The sequence below is a fragment of the Microchirus variegatus genome, assembly GCF_963457635.1.
Source record: "Microchirus variegatus genome assembly, chromosome: 19".
NCBI lineage: Eukaryota > Metazoa > Chordata > Actinopteri > Pleuronectiformes > Soleidae > Microchirus > Microchirus variegatus.
Window position 1 is genome coordinate 3,406,238 of NC_139820.1, and position 17,581 is coordinate 3,423,818.

The 17,581-nt window shown below is 42.9% G+C and overlaps 2 protein-coding genes across 3 annotated transcripts; both read right to left on the reverse strand.

Moving 5' to 3' along the window:
• Positions 1-9,956: 9,956 nt before the first annotated feature.
• atf4a (activating transcription factor 4a) lies at positions 9,957-13,551 on the reverse strand. Of its 2 annotated transcripts, none has more exons than XM_083905843.1 (4): positions 13,335-13,551; positions 12,289-12,474; positions 11,903-12,190; positions 9,957-11,619 (listed from the first exon to the last, which is right to left on the reverse strand). In XM_083905843.1, the coding sequence occupies exons 2-4, from the start codon at positions 12,335-12,337 to the stop codon at positions 10,664-10,666; spliced, it is 1,293 nt and encodes a 430-aa protein (XP_083761969.1). In that variant the 5' UTR covers positions 12,338-12,474; positions 13,335-13,551; the 3' UTR covers positions 9,957-10,663. The 2 variants fall into 2 exon arrangements, with proteins under 2 accessions (XP_083761969.1, XP_083761968.1); XM_083905842.1 differs by having other exon boundaries at positions 9,957-11,622.
• Positions 13,552-13,920: 369 nt separating this feature from the next.
• Positions 13,921-16,110, reverse strand: rps19bp1 (ribosomal protein S19 binding protein 1). Its single transcript, XM_083905844.1, has 4 exons — positions 15,947-16,110; positions 15,610-15,795; positions 15,392-15,489; positions 13,921-14,612 (listed from the first exon to the last, which is right to left on the reverse strand). The coding sequence occupies exons 1-4, from the start codon at positions 15,999-16,001 to the stop codon at positions 14,454-14,456; spliced, it is 498 nt and encodes a 165-aa protein (XP_083761970.1). The 5' UTR covers positions 16,002-16,110; the 3' UTR covers positions 13,921-14,453.
• Positions 16,111-17,581: the final 1,471 nt, after the last annotated feature.

The window sequence follows — 17,581 nt, forward strand, 5'->3', positions numbered from 1 at the left end:
CCCCCACGATAATGATGATGATGATGATGATGAGATGAATTAATAAAAACCTCTCTCTCTCTCACACATATCATTGTCGACTTAAAAAAAACAAAAAAAAAAACAGCCTGGAGCAGCGTTGAGCTTCAATTAGCCATTTAATAATTATGCTTCATAACCAGAATCACACGGTGGGACCAATTAGCAGGAACGTAATGAGCGGACAGGTTAGCGGCGTCAGTGATCCATAAACTAAATAAAAACACACTGGGTGATACAGAAACATGTTGTGTAATAATGACTAATTTAAGTTTGGCTGCATGGGACACAGAAACTGTGCTCGAGCAGCACGGAAATCACAAAAATATTGATTTTAAGCACTTACAAATGGCTCACGTCATAAAAATCTATGACAGCGTTACCCGTATAGTACGGTAGCTTAAAGAATATGCTTTTCACCATCTTTTCTAACTGGAAACTGAAGTGTGCAGGACTCGGGAGCTGTGGGTCTACACTTCTGCTGCCTCTTGTGGTAAAATTTTAGATACTCCAACACCAAAGGCGGAAACTCCATTGTGCGCTGCGTTGTAAAATTTGATTGATTGATTTTCTCAGCTTCAGTTTCCAGACAGAAAAAGGCTGTTTGACGTCAAGATAAACTTGTGAAAACAGAAGATGCGTCATCGCCTACAACGCCCATATATATATTTTTTGTATATAAATGATGATTATTACTTTTAAAATCAGACCCTTGGTGGTCATCAGTAAAAATATAATCTTCTTTTTGGCACAATTAAAAACACTAAAATATAAGACTTTTAAGATTTTGTGTCCATTTCATAAGAAACATGAAATACATTCACTTTTTGATGACAAAAGCAGAAACAATTATTTGAATTAGTAATTCATTTGCATGTTATTTTCCCCAATTTACCAACTTGTTAATTAGCCCATACACTAGCATGAAATGCTATAAAATGAAGCCGGTTGTTGATCTCAAATGTCTTGTTGCTGTCTATAAAAAAGGAGACATTTTAAGACTTTAAGACACTATAACCGTGTAATTGATTATTACAATAGTTGGCAACTAATATAGATAATGCTTATACAAATCCTCACCTGTACTTTGGTTAAAAACTCACCCACAACACCAGCTCTGGGGAAACGAGTGTCTCCTGCTTTTAAATCTGAGTAACTTTGCTGTGCATCTCCTTGAGACTTTCCAGGCTGGCTTCAGGGCCGTCCTCTGAGGTCACATATCCTGGGTAAGTGGGGTAAAACTGGGGCGTCCTGGGTTCACTGGTGTTACTTCCAGCTCCCGGTGATGACGGTAGAAACAGTGGTATCAGCTTGGCGTGAGCGTAGTCGATCTCGAAGCCCTCAAAAATGAGCGCCACGTCCGAGGCGCCCAAACTCTCCTCGAGAAGCAGCGCCGCCGTCCTCGCTGCCTGCACCAGCGCTGCATAGTCCTGCTTTTCTAGTCGGAATATATCCGAGGTCAAAGGTCGCCGTGGGACCAGCACTGTGAAACCGGGGGAGTTGGGGAAAGGCGTGAGAAAGGCTACATGAGCGCGGTCCTCCCACACGCGCCAGTGCTGCTCCTCCCCGCGGACAATGCGCGAGAACAGGCCGGGGTGCGCGGGGTCGTCCCCGAGGAAAGTGAGGTTTGGGGGCGCGTCGGGCGACGGGAGTCTGGCCCGAACCTTGGTTCGGATTTCCGTCATGCTCGAGTCGCTCCACCTGGGCGCGGTCTTGGAGGTGCAGAAGCCTGGGTCGAAGGCGTGGTGCTCCTCGTCTCCCGCCAGGTGAGGACGCCACTCTGCGTCCAGGCCGTGTAAGGGGAGGACGCGGATCTGTGGGGAGTCCAAGTAGAAAGGAGACATTATTAATGATCCCAAGAGGGCAATTCATTTGCAGCTTACAACAGTCAGTTGAGACAACAACTCCAGGGCCTGGCAACCTCTAAAATCCAATGGGAATATCTTATTATCTTATTAGGGTTGAATAGAGTGGCATTTCAAGCAAATATCATCATAAACAGTCCCCACCTGAGCAGGTCTGTCGCGGTGCCGCCTGCTGACGAGCGCGCACCTCCGCACTCGTAACCTGTCGCACAGCAGCTCGGCGACGACCCTCGCTCCCAGCAGCCACGACAAGTACTCCGACTCCGGCAGGTGGAAGACGCTCCCTCCCGCCGGGCTGGCACCAGAGGAGCTGCGCTCCAGGACGACAGAGCCCGGGGTCCAGGGCCGAGGGTGGAGGTAGGCCACCAGCCCATCCGACTCCCAGACGACGTGACGGGGAAGAGTGGACGACATTCTGCGGGAGCCAGAGGAGGAAGATTGTGAGAGGAGACAATAGCGATCTCAGAGAGAAACATCAACATGTATATATATACTTAACTGATGATAAAATACTACATATCTGTATTTATGGAACATATTCACAGATACATGAAGAAAAACTAGATCTGGAAGGAGGAATGATTATTTACGTAATCGATTAATCTGTCGATTATTTTCTCGATGAATCGTTTAGTCCATAAAATGTCAGAAAATGTTAAAAAAAAACGTTGATCAGTGTTTGTCAAAGCTGGAAATGACGATGTTTTTAACGTCTTGTTTTGTTCACAAACCAAAATGATTCAGTTTGAATGATTTCTATGTTATGTGGAGCAAAGAAACCATGAAAATATTCACATCAAAGAAGCTAAAAGGATCAGAAAATAAGGTTTTAATCATGAAAAAAGCTTCAAACCGATTATCGATTATCAAAATAGTTGCGATTCATTTAGTAATCGATGAATAATCGATTCATCGTTTCAGCTCTACTCCTTACTCCATAACAACTATTATCATTCTTTAACACCTAACTACGAGATAATGTACATTACAATCTTATAGAACATAAAAAAGGGATATTTTAAAACTACATAACTCAACCAAACAACAGGCTTTAAGAATAAAACATGTAATATATACTTTCACAGTATTCGGTTGTGTTTAAAATTCTAAAAAGGTGCTAAAATGCACCTTTGTTTACAAATGAAGACGGATGCTGTCTGTTTCAACACAGATAAACTAAGGGAAAAAAGAGCTAATAAATGAATAACACCAGAGCCGATGTGTCGATGAGGAAGGGAAATACTCAGATAAGTCGGAAAAGTTGTTAAATTAAAAGGTTTTAGCATGAAAACTCTGTCGCCATTTTAGAATACACCTTTTTTCAAATGAAATTTGGTTAATGACATGTCAACACAGCACACCGGATGCAGCTGTTTTGTACTTTTCTTCGCATAAATAAACAAATAAACATGATTAATGGAGATAAAGTGAGCCCACGTACCTCCTAAGAAAGAAGCTCGTGAAAAGCATAAAGTAGTAACGTAGGAAAATACACGGAAAATACAAAAAAAAGTCGCGTGACAAGCACACAAAAACAACGCTAAAACAGGAACATCGTTTCCGGTTGGATACGTCCGTCCCTCAAAGCTGACGGACGCTAAACTGATTAGATTTTGGAACAAAACACTCGTCAAACTTCCCAAGAAAAGTCAAATGACAACTAATTCTTCTTCCGTCCACCGCTGCCTGTTTACCAAGAAGCTTACAGGCGCATTACCGCCTCCTACTGGGGCGGAGTGTAGAGTGCAGGAAACCATCAGGAGCACGATCAGATAACAATATATATATATTTTAGGGGTTTTGTGGTTTCTCACGAAACAATCCGACTGATAATAATTCATATGACCCTTATTCACTGTGTCTTTATTCAAATAGTATTAACAGACATATACACACGACTTTAGCCGTAAACTATCGGACATTCAATTCCGGCCCGTCACTTTAAGACGTCCGGGCACAACATGAACAATGACAACAATTCCGATTGCTACACAGGCCGGCAGTACAGTGACGGCACGGCTTAATATAATATTATATCAAATGTATATATTATATATATTTAAATCTGGGTTTCAACTTTCTCGTCAGAAATGTTTTGGTTTTTTGACACCAGAGGGCGCGCTTGAGCAATGGACAAAAGGAGGGAGGAAGTGACTCCATGGAAGGAACACAATTATTATTGTAGGGGGGGGGGGGGGAACAACACGTCACACAACACAGACAGTACAGTAAAACCAATGACAAAGTTATACTCATTTATCCTTTATATACTTTTGCCATTTATCACATTTCCTGAAGGTGGATTCCACTCACCTTTTTTGTCTGTTTTCTTGACTAGCCGAGTTATGGTCCGTCACTCTAAGACGTCCGTGCGCAACATGGACAATGACAACAATTCCCGTTGTTACACACGCCGACAATACAGTACGACTTTATTCTCGTAAATTAAGTCAGTTTTTTTCTGGATAATAAAAAAAGAAGATATTTAAATGTGTATTTATTATTATTATTATTATTATTATTATTATTATCGTTGTTGTTGACCTATGTTGAGCGAGTGTTTAAATACTTACAACTCTGCGTTTCTTTTTCCAATCATAAATGTTTTGGTGCAAATATTTTTCTTTGACACAAGAGGGCGCTCTTGAGCTGTGGACAAAAGGATGGAGGAGGAAATGACTCCATGGAATTATTATTGTCCAGAAAAAAAACCCACCACGTCACACAACATAGTATAGTAAAACCCTTTGACTCACAATTAGCTGACACTTATTCCATTTACAGCCCATTTATCACATTTACTGAAGGTGGATTCCACTCGCCCTTTTTGTGGCTTACTCACTTCCTTTTTCTGAAGAATGAAAACACATTTGTGAAAGGGTGTTTTTTTTAAGTTACTATCTCACACACAGCCAGGTTACACTAAGAGGCTTCCAGACATTGCCTTTGCACACCTAACCTTTGGTTATTATTATGGTTTGAAGCAAATACAAGGAACACGAGGCACACTTGTACTCTCTCTTTTGGCAAAGATAATCTCTCAGTGGGGGGTTTAAAGTGAAAAGATGTCATCGGGGAGTAAATCTGTCCTCCTAATCTGCAGCCCGTGACCTCCTGGTAATAATGAGCTCAGCTGCTGCAATATCCTCTGAGGAGGACGTCAGCTGAGGACCAAGCACGGTGATTCACTCAGACAGAGAAGACGCTGGGGGAGGGGGGTGGGTGGGTGGTCATGCTGGGTAAAAATTATGCCAAAAATACACAAACCCCCATCACCCATCACCAGTGACAGATGGATGTGATCTAATCAGGAAACACACGGTGGTCAATTGCGCTCGAGAATGAACACGGAAACTGGAAATGCAAAAACGCACACAGTTTCACAGAAACTTCATTTGAATGTTTTTCACAATTATTGTTTGTTTAGAAAAATAGAGCATTTTTGCCACTTGAATATTTTTAAATGTACAGTATATACAGAGGCTATAAGAATGTGCAGTATAGAAAAAAAGTTTTTTTTTCTATTTTTGTGACTTGTGTTTCTAATATCACAATGACAGCAAATCCACAGGTGGGATCAGGGCTGTCCATCGCATGCATGTGCAGTATAGTTATAGTTTTATCCTCCATGAATAGCCTTTGCACGCGGGTACAATATCAGAACGTGTCCGATGACTTGGCCGTCGCTCACATACAGTATAGACAAACTATGAATAGCCCTATGGCCTTACTAGGTTACACCATTTTTGTGAGCCGGATGCCACGTGAGTCCTGTGGCAGAACGTGAAACTACACTGTGTGTACGCCTCAGCTTGTACTATAAAGTCCTGTGAGTACTAATAAAAAGAGGGGGGGTTGGGTATAAATGTAAGTTGAGTTAATTTGTAAACTGTCAAACCTGTTTTACCGGGTTGTCTTCCCTGTCCCTGTTAGCAGCCGCGTTAAAAGTTAAAGAAACGGTGTCACGCGGAAATGTGGGCGATAATGTGTTAGATACCAAGAGACGAATTATAATTTACTAACATTATTATACTTAAACACAGAGAAATAAACGTCCACAGGCTGTGAACACAAACATAACACAGCCTTGTTCTTCACAGTTCAAATAATAGCTCCAATAATGTGTTGCGTGAGGCAATTTTTTTGTGTATTTTGGTTCAAAAGTTGCTAATTTGCACTTTTGCGGCAAGCTAGTCGGCTAGCCAGCTAGAATGTATTGTAAACAATTCAAACAAGAATATGATTGGCTCCAATAATGTGTTACGTGAGGCATTTTTTTGTGCGTATTTTGGTTCAAAAGTTGCTAATTTGCACTCTTGCGGCAAGCTAGCCGGCTAGCCAGCTAGAACGTATTGTAAACAATTCAAACAAGAATATGATTAGCTCCAATAATGTGTTATGTGAGGCTCAAAAAAAATAAAATCTTGTGTATTTTGGTTCAAAAGTTGCTAAATTGCTCTCTTGCAGGAAGCTAGCCAGCTAGCACATATTGGAAACAATTCAAATAAGAATATGATTAGCTCCAATAATGTGTTACGTGAGGCTAAAAAAAATAAAAAAAATTGTGTGTATTTTGGTTCAAAAGTTGCTAATTTGCTCTCTTGCGGGAAGCTAGCCAGCTAGCACATATTGTAAACAATTCAAACAAGAACATGATTAGCTCCCATAATATATTACGTGAGGCATTTTTTTTGTGTATTTTGGTTCAAAAGTTGCTAATTTGCACTCTTGCGGCAAGCTAGTCGGCTAGCCAGCTAGCACATATTGTAAACAATTCAAACAAGAATATGATTGGCTCCAATAATGTGTTACGTGAGGCTAAATTTTTTTTATTTTTTTTTGTGTATTTTAGTTCAAAAGTTGCTAATTTGCTCTCTTGCAGTAAGCTAGCGAGCTAGCATGTATTGGAAATTTTGTTTTGGAGACTTTGTTGTCTGGTGGTATTAAAATACACAAACCAAGTAATGTAATTCACACTGTTTGGCTCTTCTTTTACAGATTAAACAATTTTTGAGCTTAATATTTCTTATTTTTAAGAATAAGGTTCATCTCGTACCTTGAACCTTTGATACATCCTCAAGGGTCACATGATAATTTCTGGGGGTCACCAGATAATTGTGGACAAACAAATACGTATAATAATGAAATTATACCGTTTTAAACTACCTCCACTATCTCCCGTTCAGAAAGAGTGTCACAACTTGCCGAGCGTTTTCGAAACTTTCCACTTGTCATGTTGTGAATACAAACATTACGACGGTGGCATTTAACATGGACTCGTGGTATTTTAAACTACAGCCTTGTTTTTCACCCAACAATTAAAACAAGAATATGATTCACTCCAATAATGTGTCACGTCAGGCAGCTTTTTGTCTGTATTTTGGGTCAAAAGTTGCTAATTTGCACTCTTGCGGCAAGCTAGCCGACTAGCCAGCTAGCATGTACTGGAAACAGGGAGCACTTTGTTTGACTCTTCTTGTACAGATTAAACAATTTATTAAACTTTCCACTTGTCATGTTGTGAATACAAACATTACGAGGGTGGCATTTAACATGGATATAGAACATTTTTGGTGTGTATTTTGGTTAAAAAGTTGCTAATTTGCGCTCTCTTGCGGTAAGCTAGCCAGCTAGCATGAATTGGAAACAGGGAGTTTGTTTGTTGATTTCTGGGGGTCACCAGATAGTTGTGGACAAACAAATAAGTAAAAAATAATGATAGCATACTGTATTATACCACTCCTAATGGTTAAAAAAATATATAAAAACAGTTTGTAAAGAGTTGGTAAAAAGTGTAAAACTGGACAAAAAAAGACTTTGATTCGTGCGTCATAACCAGCGCGATTACGCGGAAAGAAAGAAAAGAATTCCATTGACAAATATATTTCTGTTTTCTGAGAGCGTTACAGGCATCAAAGCGTCTGTGTCCGCAGCGCTAATTCAGCGATTAAGCGTGAAGCGCGGAACCTTACGCAGATTCCCAACAACAAAGCGTTCCGTTGTCCGTCGCGGAAAACCTCATGGACTCGAGACACATGATCGAATTGTGCGAAACCATAGTGTGACTACTTGAAAAAAAATGAAAAAAACTTATGGCTAATTATGTTTGAGGTGTCTCTGACAGAAACTCGAAACTCCGGGTTCACGTAAACCTCAGCTGGATTCAGGTCACGCACGCCGCACACCCTCTACATTTACATACATGTTGCAACAGGCACAGCGATAGCAAAAGACATGTGCAAATATTATATATCGCAACCCGAGCGGAAGACCACGAGCTATGCATATTTCAATGAAATTCAATATTTTTTAAGAGATACAGACATTTTCACATATTTTGCCCATCAATTTGTGTCACAGGGATGAGGCTCAGAGACTTTAAATTGGATTAATAGATGTTAATCTGTCAAAAGGAACTCGTCCGTAGCCTTCGTATCAAGGTCACGGTCGAGGCAGAAGTTTATCTGTTTGTGTCTCGGCCCACGGCAGCTGCAGTTTGCCGTCGTTATCTGCATCTTCCCGGGAGGGCAAGGCCTCGCTACGGGGGAATCTGCAGGGAGGAGTGTTAGCGTAAGAGCTAGCGTGGGTGTGTGTGTTTGGCTTCACTGCCATGACCTTAAGTTTGCACAGCTGCTTTCTCACGAGTCAGCAAATTCAGCTGAGTCACAGTGACACACAAACACACACACACAGCCCCAGGTTCGGTCAACACCAACAATAAGCTAAACTGAGCTAGCTAACGTTGACTGTTGCAATTAAGGCTTTTATTTTCCAATTTTTGTGTATTATGAAATTTAAGAAGTTATTTCATACTCGGATAGCCTGCACAATCCGCTTTAAAATTTCAAAAATATCAAAATGAGAACAGTAAAATGCCAAAATGTGGACGAAATTTTGTTATTAACTATGCTAGTGACGCAACTTCACCGTGCTGAGTTTAGGAGAGTCCAACTGGTGGAACCGCGCCATAAAGTAATTATTTTATCTTCAAATGTCAAATGAAAACATTGAAGTTAATAGCGTTGAGCTTAAGATATTCGGCTTTAATAGTCAATTATCTCATTACACTCATCTAAAGCCTTCACGCCAACATTGTCATTGTGACAATGAGGTACATAACTGGATAAACACATACAGCACATGTCATTATACCTGCCCTGTCATCATGAAATGCAGCAGGGACGGTTCTGGTTTAATTAAAAATAGTTTGCATATTTCTTTTTAAACGGTTGCCGTGCAAATTGTCCTCAGTCAACTACTCACACACACACACAAGCCTTTTGGGTTCATGTTTGTGTATTTGTTTTTTGGAAGGTTAACACCACGTTCATTCATTCATAAAATGTTTTATATTTGTTTACAATGTAGCACATAATGCTATGGAAATTTAACATACATTTGAGTTAGGTTTATGTGCCTTTAGTATGTACTGTATTACGCATATTTTGCACTTCAGACTAATTTCTTGCACAAATAAACTTTTAAAATGGCAAATAGTATAAAAAAAGTATAACGGCTAATAAAACAACTGAATAGCTAGTCATAACTAAATAGAAACTGACAAAGAATACAAAACCAATGATGCTAACAAACATGTGGCATTCAAGCATCAGGCCAAGCTGCAACTGAAAGACATCTGTGTCTCTGACCTCGGTTCGTGAATCCTCCCCCTCCTCTCACTATCACCCACCTGTGACTCCCACCATGTGAGACACTCGTGAGTCGACAGGGACCTTCCCATGAAACCATATAACAACACTCTCACAGCCGTTTCTCACTTCCTGCCAACATGTCTCGTTTCCCCACCCCGATAAGAAGCTCCAGGTGGAGAGAGCACAGCCAGTCTGAACTTGTTCTGCAGGTTAAATCACTTTACACACACACAATATAAAGATACTTTATTACAAAATAATAAGTGTACTAATGTATCTGTAGGATTTAAACGTTGTGCAACCAAGTCTTTTAAGTGCAATCTTTAGTGTCCACACCCTTTTTCCTGGGTGCGTAAATTCTCTCTCACACACCAAATTTTGTGTCACTCACAAAACAAAACAAACAAACATTACACGGCCGTTTTGAGTACTGACAGACATTTATTAGAAAAAGAGCAAAGCAACTTTACAAGCCAACACCTGCACTAAAAGTCTGAGCTAAGAGAGACATTTTGCCCAACGTTAAATTCAAGTCAAATAAAAGCAAAAGATCAGCAATCGAGGGAGAAAACTATATACAGGAGGAAGAAAAAGAAAGAAAGTAAGTTTAACATCAAAATTTCATGAATAGGCTTGAGGCCCCTTACTGGACTTGAAGTTGTTAAGAAGAAGGTCTCAGTGGGAGAAAACTGGGAGTGGGTAAGAAAGGTACAGGTTAAATCTCACCTGGCTGATTTATTAATCGGTCTTTAAGGCTATTTCACTGTTGCTAGGGAGTGTGGCAGAGATTCGCGTCTGCAACGGTGCTGGGAGCGACGGTAAGCACGGGTTCGCATGCCTAAGCGACAAAAACAAAATATTCACTCTGCCTGTTGGTACATGTACTGCCTTTAGCGCAGAGCACACGTGGGGATCCAGCAGGGGACTGAGAGACGAGCATGTACAGATGCTTCACCCAACTAACCCTCAGCCCCCTGCTCTAAGCACTAAAGATATCGGCTCCCGTTCGGAATTCACGGTTCTCTGCTCGGTGGCTAGTTTCATACAGCAGAGCTCAAAACATATGCACATTACTACAACGTGTGAGCACGAGAGCAGAAACACAACCCCCCCCCCCCCTCGCCATCTTTAAGCCACAGAAGCGGTCTTGTTGCGGCGCTTGCGAACTTCCTCCATCAGATCCTTGAGATACTTGATCTCCCGGCTGATGGACTCGGCCTTCTCCGCGAGCTCCTGGTTCCTCTTCTCCAGCTCCAGGCACTCGTCGTGCAGCAGATCCTGCTCGACCCTCTTCTTCTGCCTGTAGCGGGTGGCCGCCGTTTTGTTCTGCTCCATCTTCTTCAGCTTCTTCTCCACCACCTTGGGCGCACCGGACACCGATTTGACTTTGGAGGCCTTGGCAGAGGGGGAGGAGGAGGCGGCGGTGGCTGGCTCCGGCTTGGTGTAAGGCTTCGTCCTGGAGGACCCGGCTGTAGAGGGGGTGGACGGAGGGGAGCCGGCCCACGACTCGAACCCAGAGTCGTCGTCGCAGTCGCTCGATGGAGAGGAGGACTTGCTGGGTGACTCGGGGAGCGACACGAGAGGAGGCTCGTCTTTACTGGTGACCACCACCACCACGAGTTGAGCTGAAGTGGGAGGGGAGATCACAATGGACTCCGCGGCCTGAAGATCTGAGTCGACGGTGGCAGACGTGGCCGCCTTTTCCTCATCTCCTTCGCTTTCTCGCTCCAGCGTGAACGCTGGAGACAGGGGAGATGGAGAAGGAGGCTCCAACTTCATAACGACCTCCTGAACCGGAGCCACTTCGGCCTCCTTGGCCTCGGACACCTCGAGGAGAGGGATCACCAGGGGCAGAGCGGGAATGTCGGGCAGCGACAGACTAAGCTCGAGGCTCTGCTGCGAAGCAGGGATGGCTGCGTCGTAGGGATCTAAGTCGAGGTCCATGTGGGAGTCGAGCGAGGCCAGCAGAGCCTCGGGAGAGCTCAGAGAACCATCGGATGAGCAGGACTCGATGAGGGAACTTAGGTATAACTCACTCAGGTCAGTTTTCTCCAACATCCAATCCATGCCAGCAAAGGCATCATCTGCTGACAGAAGAGATTTACTCATTAGAAACAGAACTTTTGAACAAGACCTGCTCCGTCTGCAACAGTGACTAAACATTCAAAGGAATGATTGCTTCTAACCAATCAGTGTTTGCTTCCACCCCACCTACTAATTAGATCAAGCCTTTAATTTGGGAGCTAGTGCTGAGCAGAAGGCACAGCGTCAACGTTCCTTTAGTTCCACTTTTTTTTTTTACTGAAGCTAAAATAACAGACACGTCTTCAGACATCCAAGACGTGGAAAAATTAAAGCCAGCCTCACCGTTGCCGTCACCTGCTCCAACGGCGGCGTCGAGCAGGTCGCCGGCACCCAGCCACGGGAAGGAGTCCGCTCCGTCCTTGGTTCCCAGGGACGAGGAGGGATAGGCGGCGGGGGGAGACGGAGGCGGGGAGAGGGCCTGGTAGGGAGACGGGGATGATGCGTACGAATAATAAGAGGGGGACGGCGAAGCTGGCGCCTTCCCCTCGAGAGAGGAGGAGGGAGAAAGAGCTTCTTCTTTAACTTGGTCCAGAAGGGGCCCCATGGGGTCAGCCGTCTGAAACGAGGGTTCTGCGGACAAGCATGTTCATCGTGTTAGCTTATCATCGGTACAAAACACACCAAATAATGTGGCGATGCTCTGGCTAGCATTGTTCGCGGACACCAACCTAAGCACAGGGCCTCCACGTCCTCCATAGCCCACTGAGAAAGGGTCATGTCTGCTGCTGGTATTTAATGGTAGCCGCGATGGGGTGAACAAAAGTAACGGAGATTCCGGTGGTGGTGGTAACGAGTCGTGTAGCTTGGTTCTGCTGTCGAAGGCAGCAAAGATGCAGGTGCTTGCCAAAAGAGACCTGGATGAAAGAGATATGCGAGCATCGTTACGGTGGAAATCGTAGTAAATGCGTAACACGACACAAGTGAGAAACGTACACAAACTGAGGAAAATGTAAAGACATTGTTTTCACATGTTATGCCACATCAGTGGTAAACAACACAGATCTATGCATCTTTATGACTCCCTGTATACTTTTGACATGATTCACACATCTCCAGATTACGACAACCCTTGAGCAAACACTGCAACTTCCTTGTCGCTAAGTGCTTACGTCATTTAAAGAGAACTGGGGAGGTTTATTTGACTAATCTCTTCCACCGAAGACTCGCAGCGCTGCTGACAGGGAAAGCGCCCGCCCACAACCGGAGGAACCACATTTCCTAATTTGGTCATGATTTGGCCTCTTAACTCCGCCCCCGAGTTGTGGGAGGGGCCACCCGCCATTTTCACAACACAGGCCCAGCAGCAGGTCTGTGGCGCGAGGCCTTAACGAGAAAGGAGGGTGCGCGCCATTTTGGACGCCACGTTGTCACACAAAAAAGGGAAGGATTTGACGTACACAAACACAGCCAACGTCCGGGAGAACCGTTCAAATATTGACATAATCCGAGTTCACACACGAGAATGTGACATATGCTGCTTAGAAATGTCTATTTACGTACATTTAAGTAAAACACCAGCGCGAGAATACGCGTCTAAACGGCTCACAGGAGACACTGTCGGGCTGGGACTAACCCACCTGACAGTCCCTAACAACACTCATATAAACACTCATCAGTTCACCGTGAACGAATAACGTAATGAAATGACTTAGAACTCCGACACGAAACAGACATTTTATAGTTATTTTAAACACGGTAAATACAACCAACTTACGCCATTTTGCCAGAAAATGCCAATGCTCTTCCGCCGATGCACTGCCGTGTTGTTGCCGCTGCAAGTATTGCCACCGCACGCCTTAAATAGCCATTGTTTCGGGGGTGTAGAGTTGGTAGTTTAGTAACTTAAATGTATGAAAGCAAAGGGCGGCGAAGAGTCCGCCGAAGAGCTACCGCTTTATACCGACTGGGACACATTAAAGCTGTCAGACAGGAGGACACACAAACGGCTGGAAACTGTGTCACGGGGCTTATAAACACCGACGCTCCGCTCGACGTATCCCTCCGCGGTGTGCTCCACGGGGGGGCGGGGATTAGAGCTGATCTTCTTTTTGATTGGTTAGATGCAAATATCCATACGCCGAGCAACATAGATCCGCACTGAGCAACGTCAGATATGAGGAATATTGGCCTTTATAAAGGATCACAGGCGAAATATAAACATAACCAAACATTTAATACATGGTTCAATAATATACATGTTTATTTTATTCCACTCATGGCAACCTAAGTCAGACAAAGAAAACAAATAGATCCGTTTTAAATCGCTATATTTGAGCCTTTAATTAATTGTTCTTGCACCATACATCATTGTCTTATAATAACTTCATGTGTCTCGACATCGGCAGCGTCCAGACTCTTGTGAATCGACTGCTGCTGCTGGTGAGTAAACTTGATGAACCCCATACAGAGGCAATAGCATATGACCGCCCCCTGGTGGCGAATGCCAGCTGTGTTTGAATATAGTAGTATGACATTAAAGTATTGCTCAAACTTATGTATATTTACACACCCAGGCTCATGTGATACATCTTAAACCTCATGATAAATTAATTAAATGAATGGTGGTAAACACAGGTCAATAATAAGAGTGGAATTAAAAATACTTATCAGTTTATTTGCTGAAACAAATGTATTGTGGGTCATTTTTTAGCACGTGAAAACAAAACGAGGTCCAATATGAAGTCCAAACATCAGCACAGACTCAGGCTAAACAAGCATTTTTCCCCCCTTAAGTGATGCAACATAACCTGGTCCAGAAATCCACTTTGGTCTACAAAAACGCAGCATTGGCGCGTCCTTTCATCGCTGCCCTTGTCTTTGAGTCCATGTGGTTTTATTTCCTCTCCTCAACAGTCCTGCCAAAGTATTCCTTCTGGAACTGCTGGAACTCTTTCTCGGTGAACAACGACTCGGACTTGACGGGTTTCTTGTCCTTCGTGGCCGACCGGTCCGGATGGTTCCTGGATTGTCGGCCTGAACTGTGACTCAGGATCTAAGCGAGAGAAGAAACCACGTCAATATATAGCGTGTTAAATAAGGACGCACGTTTTGCTACCGAGTAAAAGCCGAAAACAGCAATTCATACCAACATACAACAATTCATACAACAAAATAATACTGTTGAAAAATACAAAGCAAATCAATCAATCAGACTGGGATTTGTCCCCAAAGCATGCTGGGAAGTGTAGTACTTCATGAGAAGCAGTTTTGTTCCAGTGGAAATAACTTGTTTTGATTAAAAGCAAAGGCAAGACAACTTTTTCTGCTCGCATTTCTTGAAAGTGAGTTGTTGTTTTGCTCTTATTTTGGGGCTTGATCGGTGAATCTTGTTCGTAGAGTGATAAAAAAATGGTATCGTTAGAATCTGTGAATTCTCCGATGTTTACATAATCACGCTGCCGCTTTTGTGTGCGCTGTAACAGGTTTTTTCCGCTCCTGCGGGTTTGATCCATCCGTGTTTTAACTGTGTTTTTCGTGAACATAAGAATGGTTTATATGAGCTTTTTAGCTGAGTTTCTGACCTTTCTGTGTCTGTGTTTATTAAAGTTAGACATGGTTTTATGACGCTTTTGTTGCTGCGTCTGACGCGATAATTTGACACTCCTAATAAAAACAAGTTTGGTAGCACTAACCAGCTCATATCATGTGGCTGACTGGAAAAAACAACTGTCGTATCGTTACAGCCCCAGTGCACAGTATGTCGTGGCGTTGCACACAGCAAACGTAAGATGAGAACACACGTGACAGTAGAGTGACAAATGCTTCAGTTACCTTTAAAGTATCAGAATCTGTGGCTTTACTGTGAGTATTCATGAAGTACTTGAGGTTGGCACTCAGGTGGCTCTTCCCCTGCGTCTTCCTGTACTCCTCTACAAACAAACGCAAAAGGAGGATTTAGTGCAATGACACAACAATCGCTATAATATAACATCAAACCTAGCTATTGCACCACACGTTAGAATTCACAGTTAGAAGATGAGCAGACTGACCTACAGCAGACTTGATCCTCTTGTCCTTGACTGTAGCTTTGCTCTTGCCGGGACCCAGGCGACCCTGCAGCCGTTTCACCTGCTTTGTGACCCCCTGTCTCTTCGTGCTCACCAGCTCCATCACCGTGGCCAAGCTCGGGGTTTGTTGCTGCTGCTGCTTCTTCTTCTTCTTCCCTTTACCGGCATCTGACAAGATGAGATTAAAAACAAGTAATTAACTTTGAAATAATGACTCGTTGGATGGGGCAGCAGCAGCAGAATCACTGGACGGAAGCTGCCCGGAGCTCAAAACCAAAGCTAACGCTAGTTAGCGAGCGGGCTAAGAAGCTACACTGACCCTTAATATCGTCGCTGAGCAGCTCCAGACCTCTCCTCACCAAAGACAACGACATCCTGGTTCAACAACGAGATATTTTCCGACTTATTTTAACGACAAAAAGCATTAACTATTGTGATTTCTGAGCGGCGGCCACACGGCAACAACATGTGAGTCCGTCAACATCCGCGTGTGCACCGCTTAAAAACAACCGGCTGGCTATGACCGTCGCAGAAGAGTTCCTACCTTCCGCTACTTCTTCTATTTCCACCACCAACAACAACAATAATAACGCGTTTTATTTACAAGACATCATACACACATTAAAATACATTTAAAAAAACAACAAAGACAAAGTAAAAACTAAAGAGAAAGCAGTGTGGCTCGAATACTAAGTCATTTTTGTTTATTTAAAGGAACACTTATTTTGAACTTAGCAATAGAAGACAAATAAAATAGCCTTTGATTTGCAAAATAAGACATTAAATTAAAAAAGGTGTGGTCAAACAATTTTATAGGGTATTCTACACTCTTAGGAGAACCCTTGGTTCCACCTGGAACCCTTTTGGAGGGTTCCACCAAGAACCCTTTTAAAACCCTTTATTCAGGAAAGGGGTTTTAAAGGGTTCTCTGGCTCAACGTGGTTCTTACTGGAACCATTAGTGTTACCATGAACCCTTGAAAAACCCTTTCTTCAGGAAAGCATTTTTCAGATTCCAGGTAGAACCTCAGCCCTTGTAGAAGAACCCTTTTGGAACCCTTATTTCTAAGAGTGTAAAAACAAAAGTGCTAAGTAGAACCATATAAGGTTCTTCGGCTTGTCCTCATAGGAGAACCTTTTTATAAAGGTTCCACCAAGAACCCTTTTGAAACCCTTTATTCAGTAAAGGGGTTTTAAAGGGTTCTCTGGCTCAAAATGGTTCTTACTGGAACCATTAGTGTTACCAAGAACCCTTGAAAAACCCTTTCCCAAAGAAAGGCTTTCAGAAGCAAATGGTTCCAGGTAGAACCTCAGCCCTTGTAGAAGAACCCTTTTGGAACCCTTATTCCTAAGAGTGTAGAGCAGGTAAAAGTTCCCCAAAAAAATGTGAAAAAAAACCCAATGACTAATTCAAATGTAAAATGAAGTTTTTTTATTTCACAGCTGAATCAGGAGAACATTCCGTGACGTGTAAACAGTAAAAAGTTGACATTTTAATCTTTGTTTGTTGTTGTTGTTGTTGTTGTTGTATTTTTTGTCTCTGAATAAAACAAAGACAGACTTTGAAATCACCGCGAGTGGAGAACATTGTAACACGCAACATTCATATATATATGTACTTACAGCATAATAACCACAGCATATGATGCAGCATACTGTTAATGGTTCTCAAAAATACCAATACGACGTCCTCAATTCTCACCCAATGTCGCGTCACAATGTCGTAAAACGAAAAACATTCCGCCGACTCTCGCCTCATCACGATCACGATCACATATAATGTCAGTATGTGAACTAACAAAAGGAGGAAGTGCGACTTCCATAAAAACACCCTCAATCTTCCTCTTTTGGCAGAACACGCGCGTGAAGCCCAACGACATTTTCGTTTTTTGCTCTGCAGTCGCAAGTTGCACGATGGTTGGACGAGGGTTTTTCTTCCACAGATGTTGAGCAAA

What these genes read in the sequence shown, in the direction of transcription:
- atf4a (XM_083905842.1), bottom strand. Translation starts at nt 12,337, where the DNA reads ATGACCCTTTCTCAGTGGGCTATGGAGGACGTGGAGGCCCTGTGCTTA. An exon ending in CGTGGAGGCCCTGTGCTTAG is followed by an intron (nt 12,191 to 12,288) that starts GTTGGTGTCCGC and finishes GCTTGTCCGCAG; the next exon opens with AACCCTCGTTTCAGACGGCT. An exon ending in TGGAGCAGGTGACGGCAACG is followed by an intron (nt 11,623 to 11,902) that starts GTGAGGCTGGCT and finishes CTCTTCTGTCAG; the next exon opens with CAGATGATGCCTTTGCTGGC.
- rps19bp1 (XM_083905844.1), bottom strand. Translation starts at nt 16,001, where the DNA reads ATGTCGTTGTCTTTGGTGAGGAGAGGTCTGGAGCTGCTCAGCGACGAT. An exon ending in GCTCAGCGACGATATTAAGG is followed by an intron (nt 15,796 to 15,946) that starts GTCAGTGTAGCT and finishes TCATCTTGTCAG; the next exon opens with ATGCCGGTAAAGGGAAGAAG. An exon ending in CAGATTCTGATACTTTAAAG is followed by an intron (nt 14,613 to 15,391) that starts GTAACTGAAGCA and finishes TCTCTCGCTTAG; the next exon opens with ATCCTGAGTCACAGTTCAGG.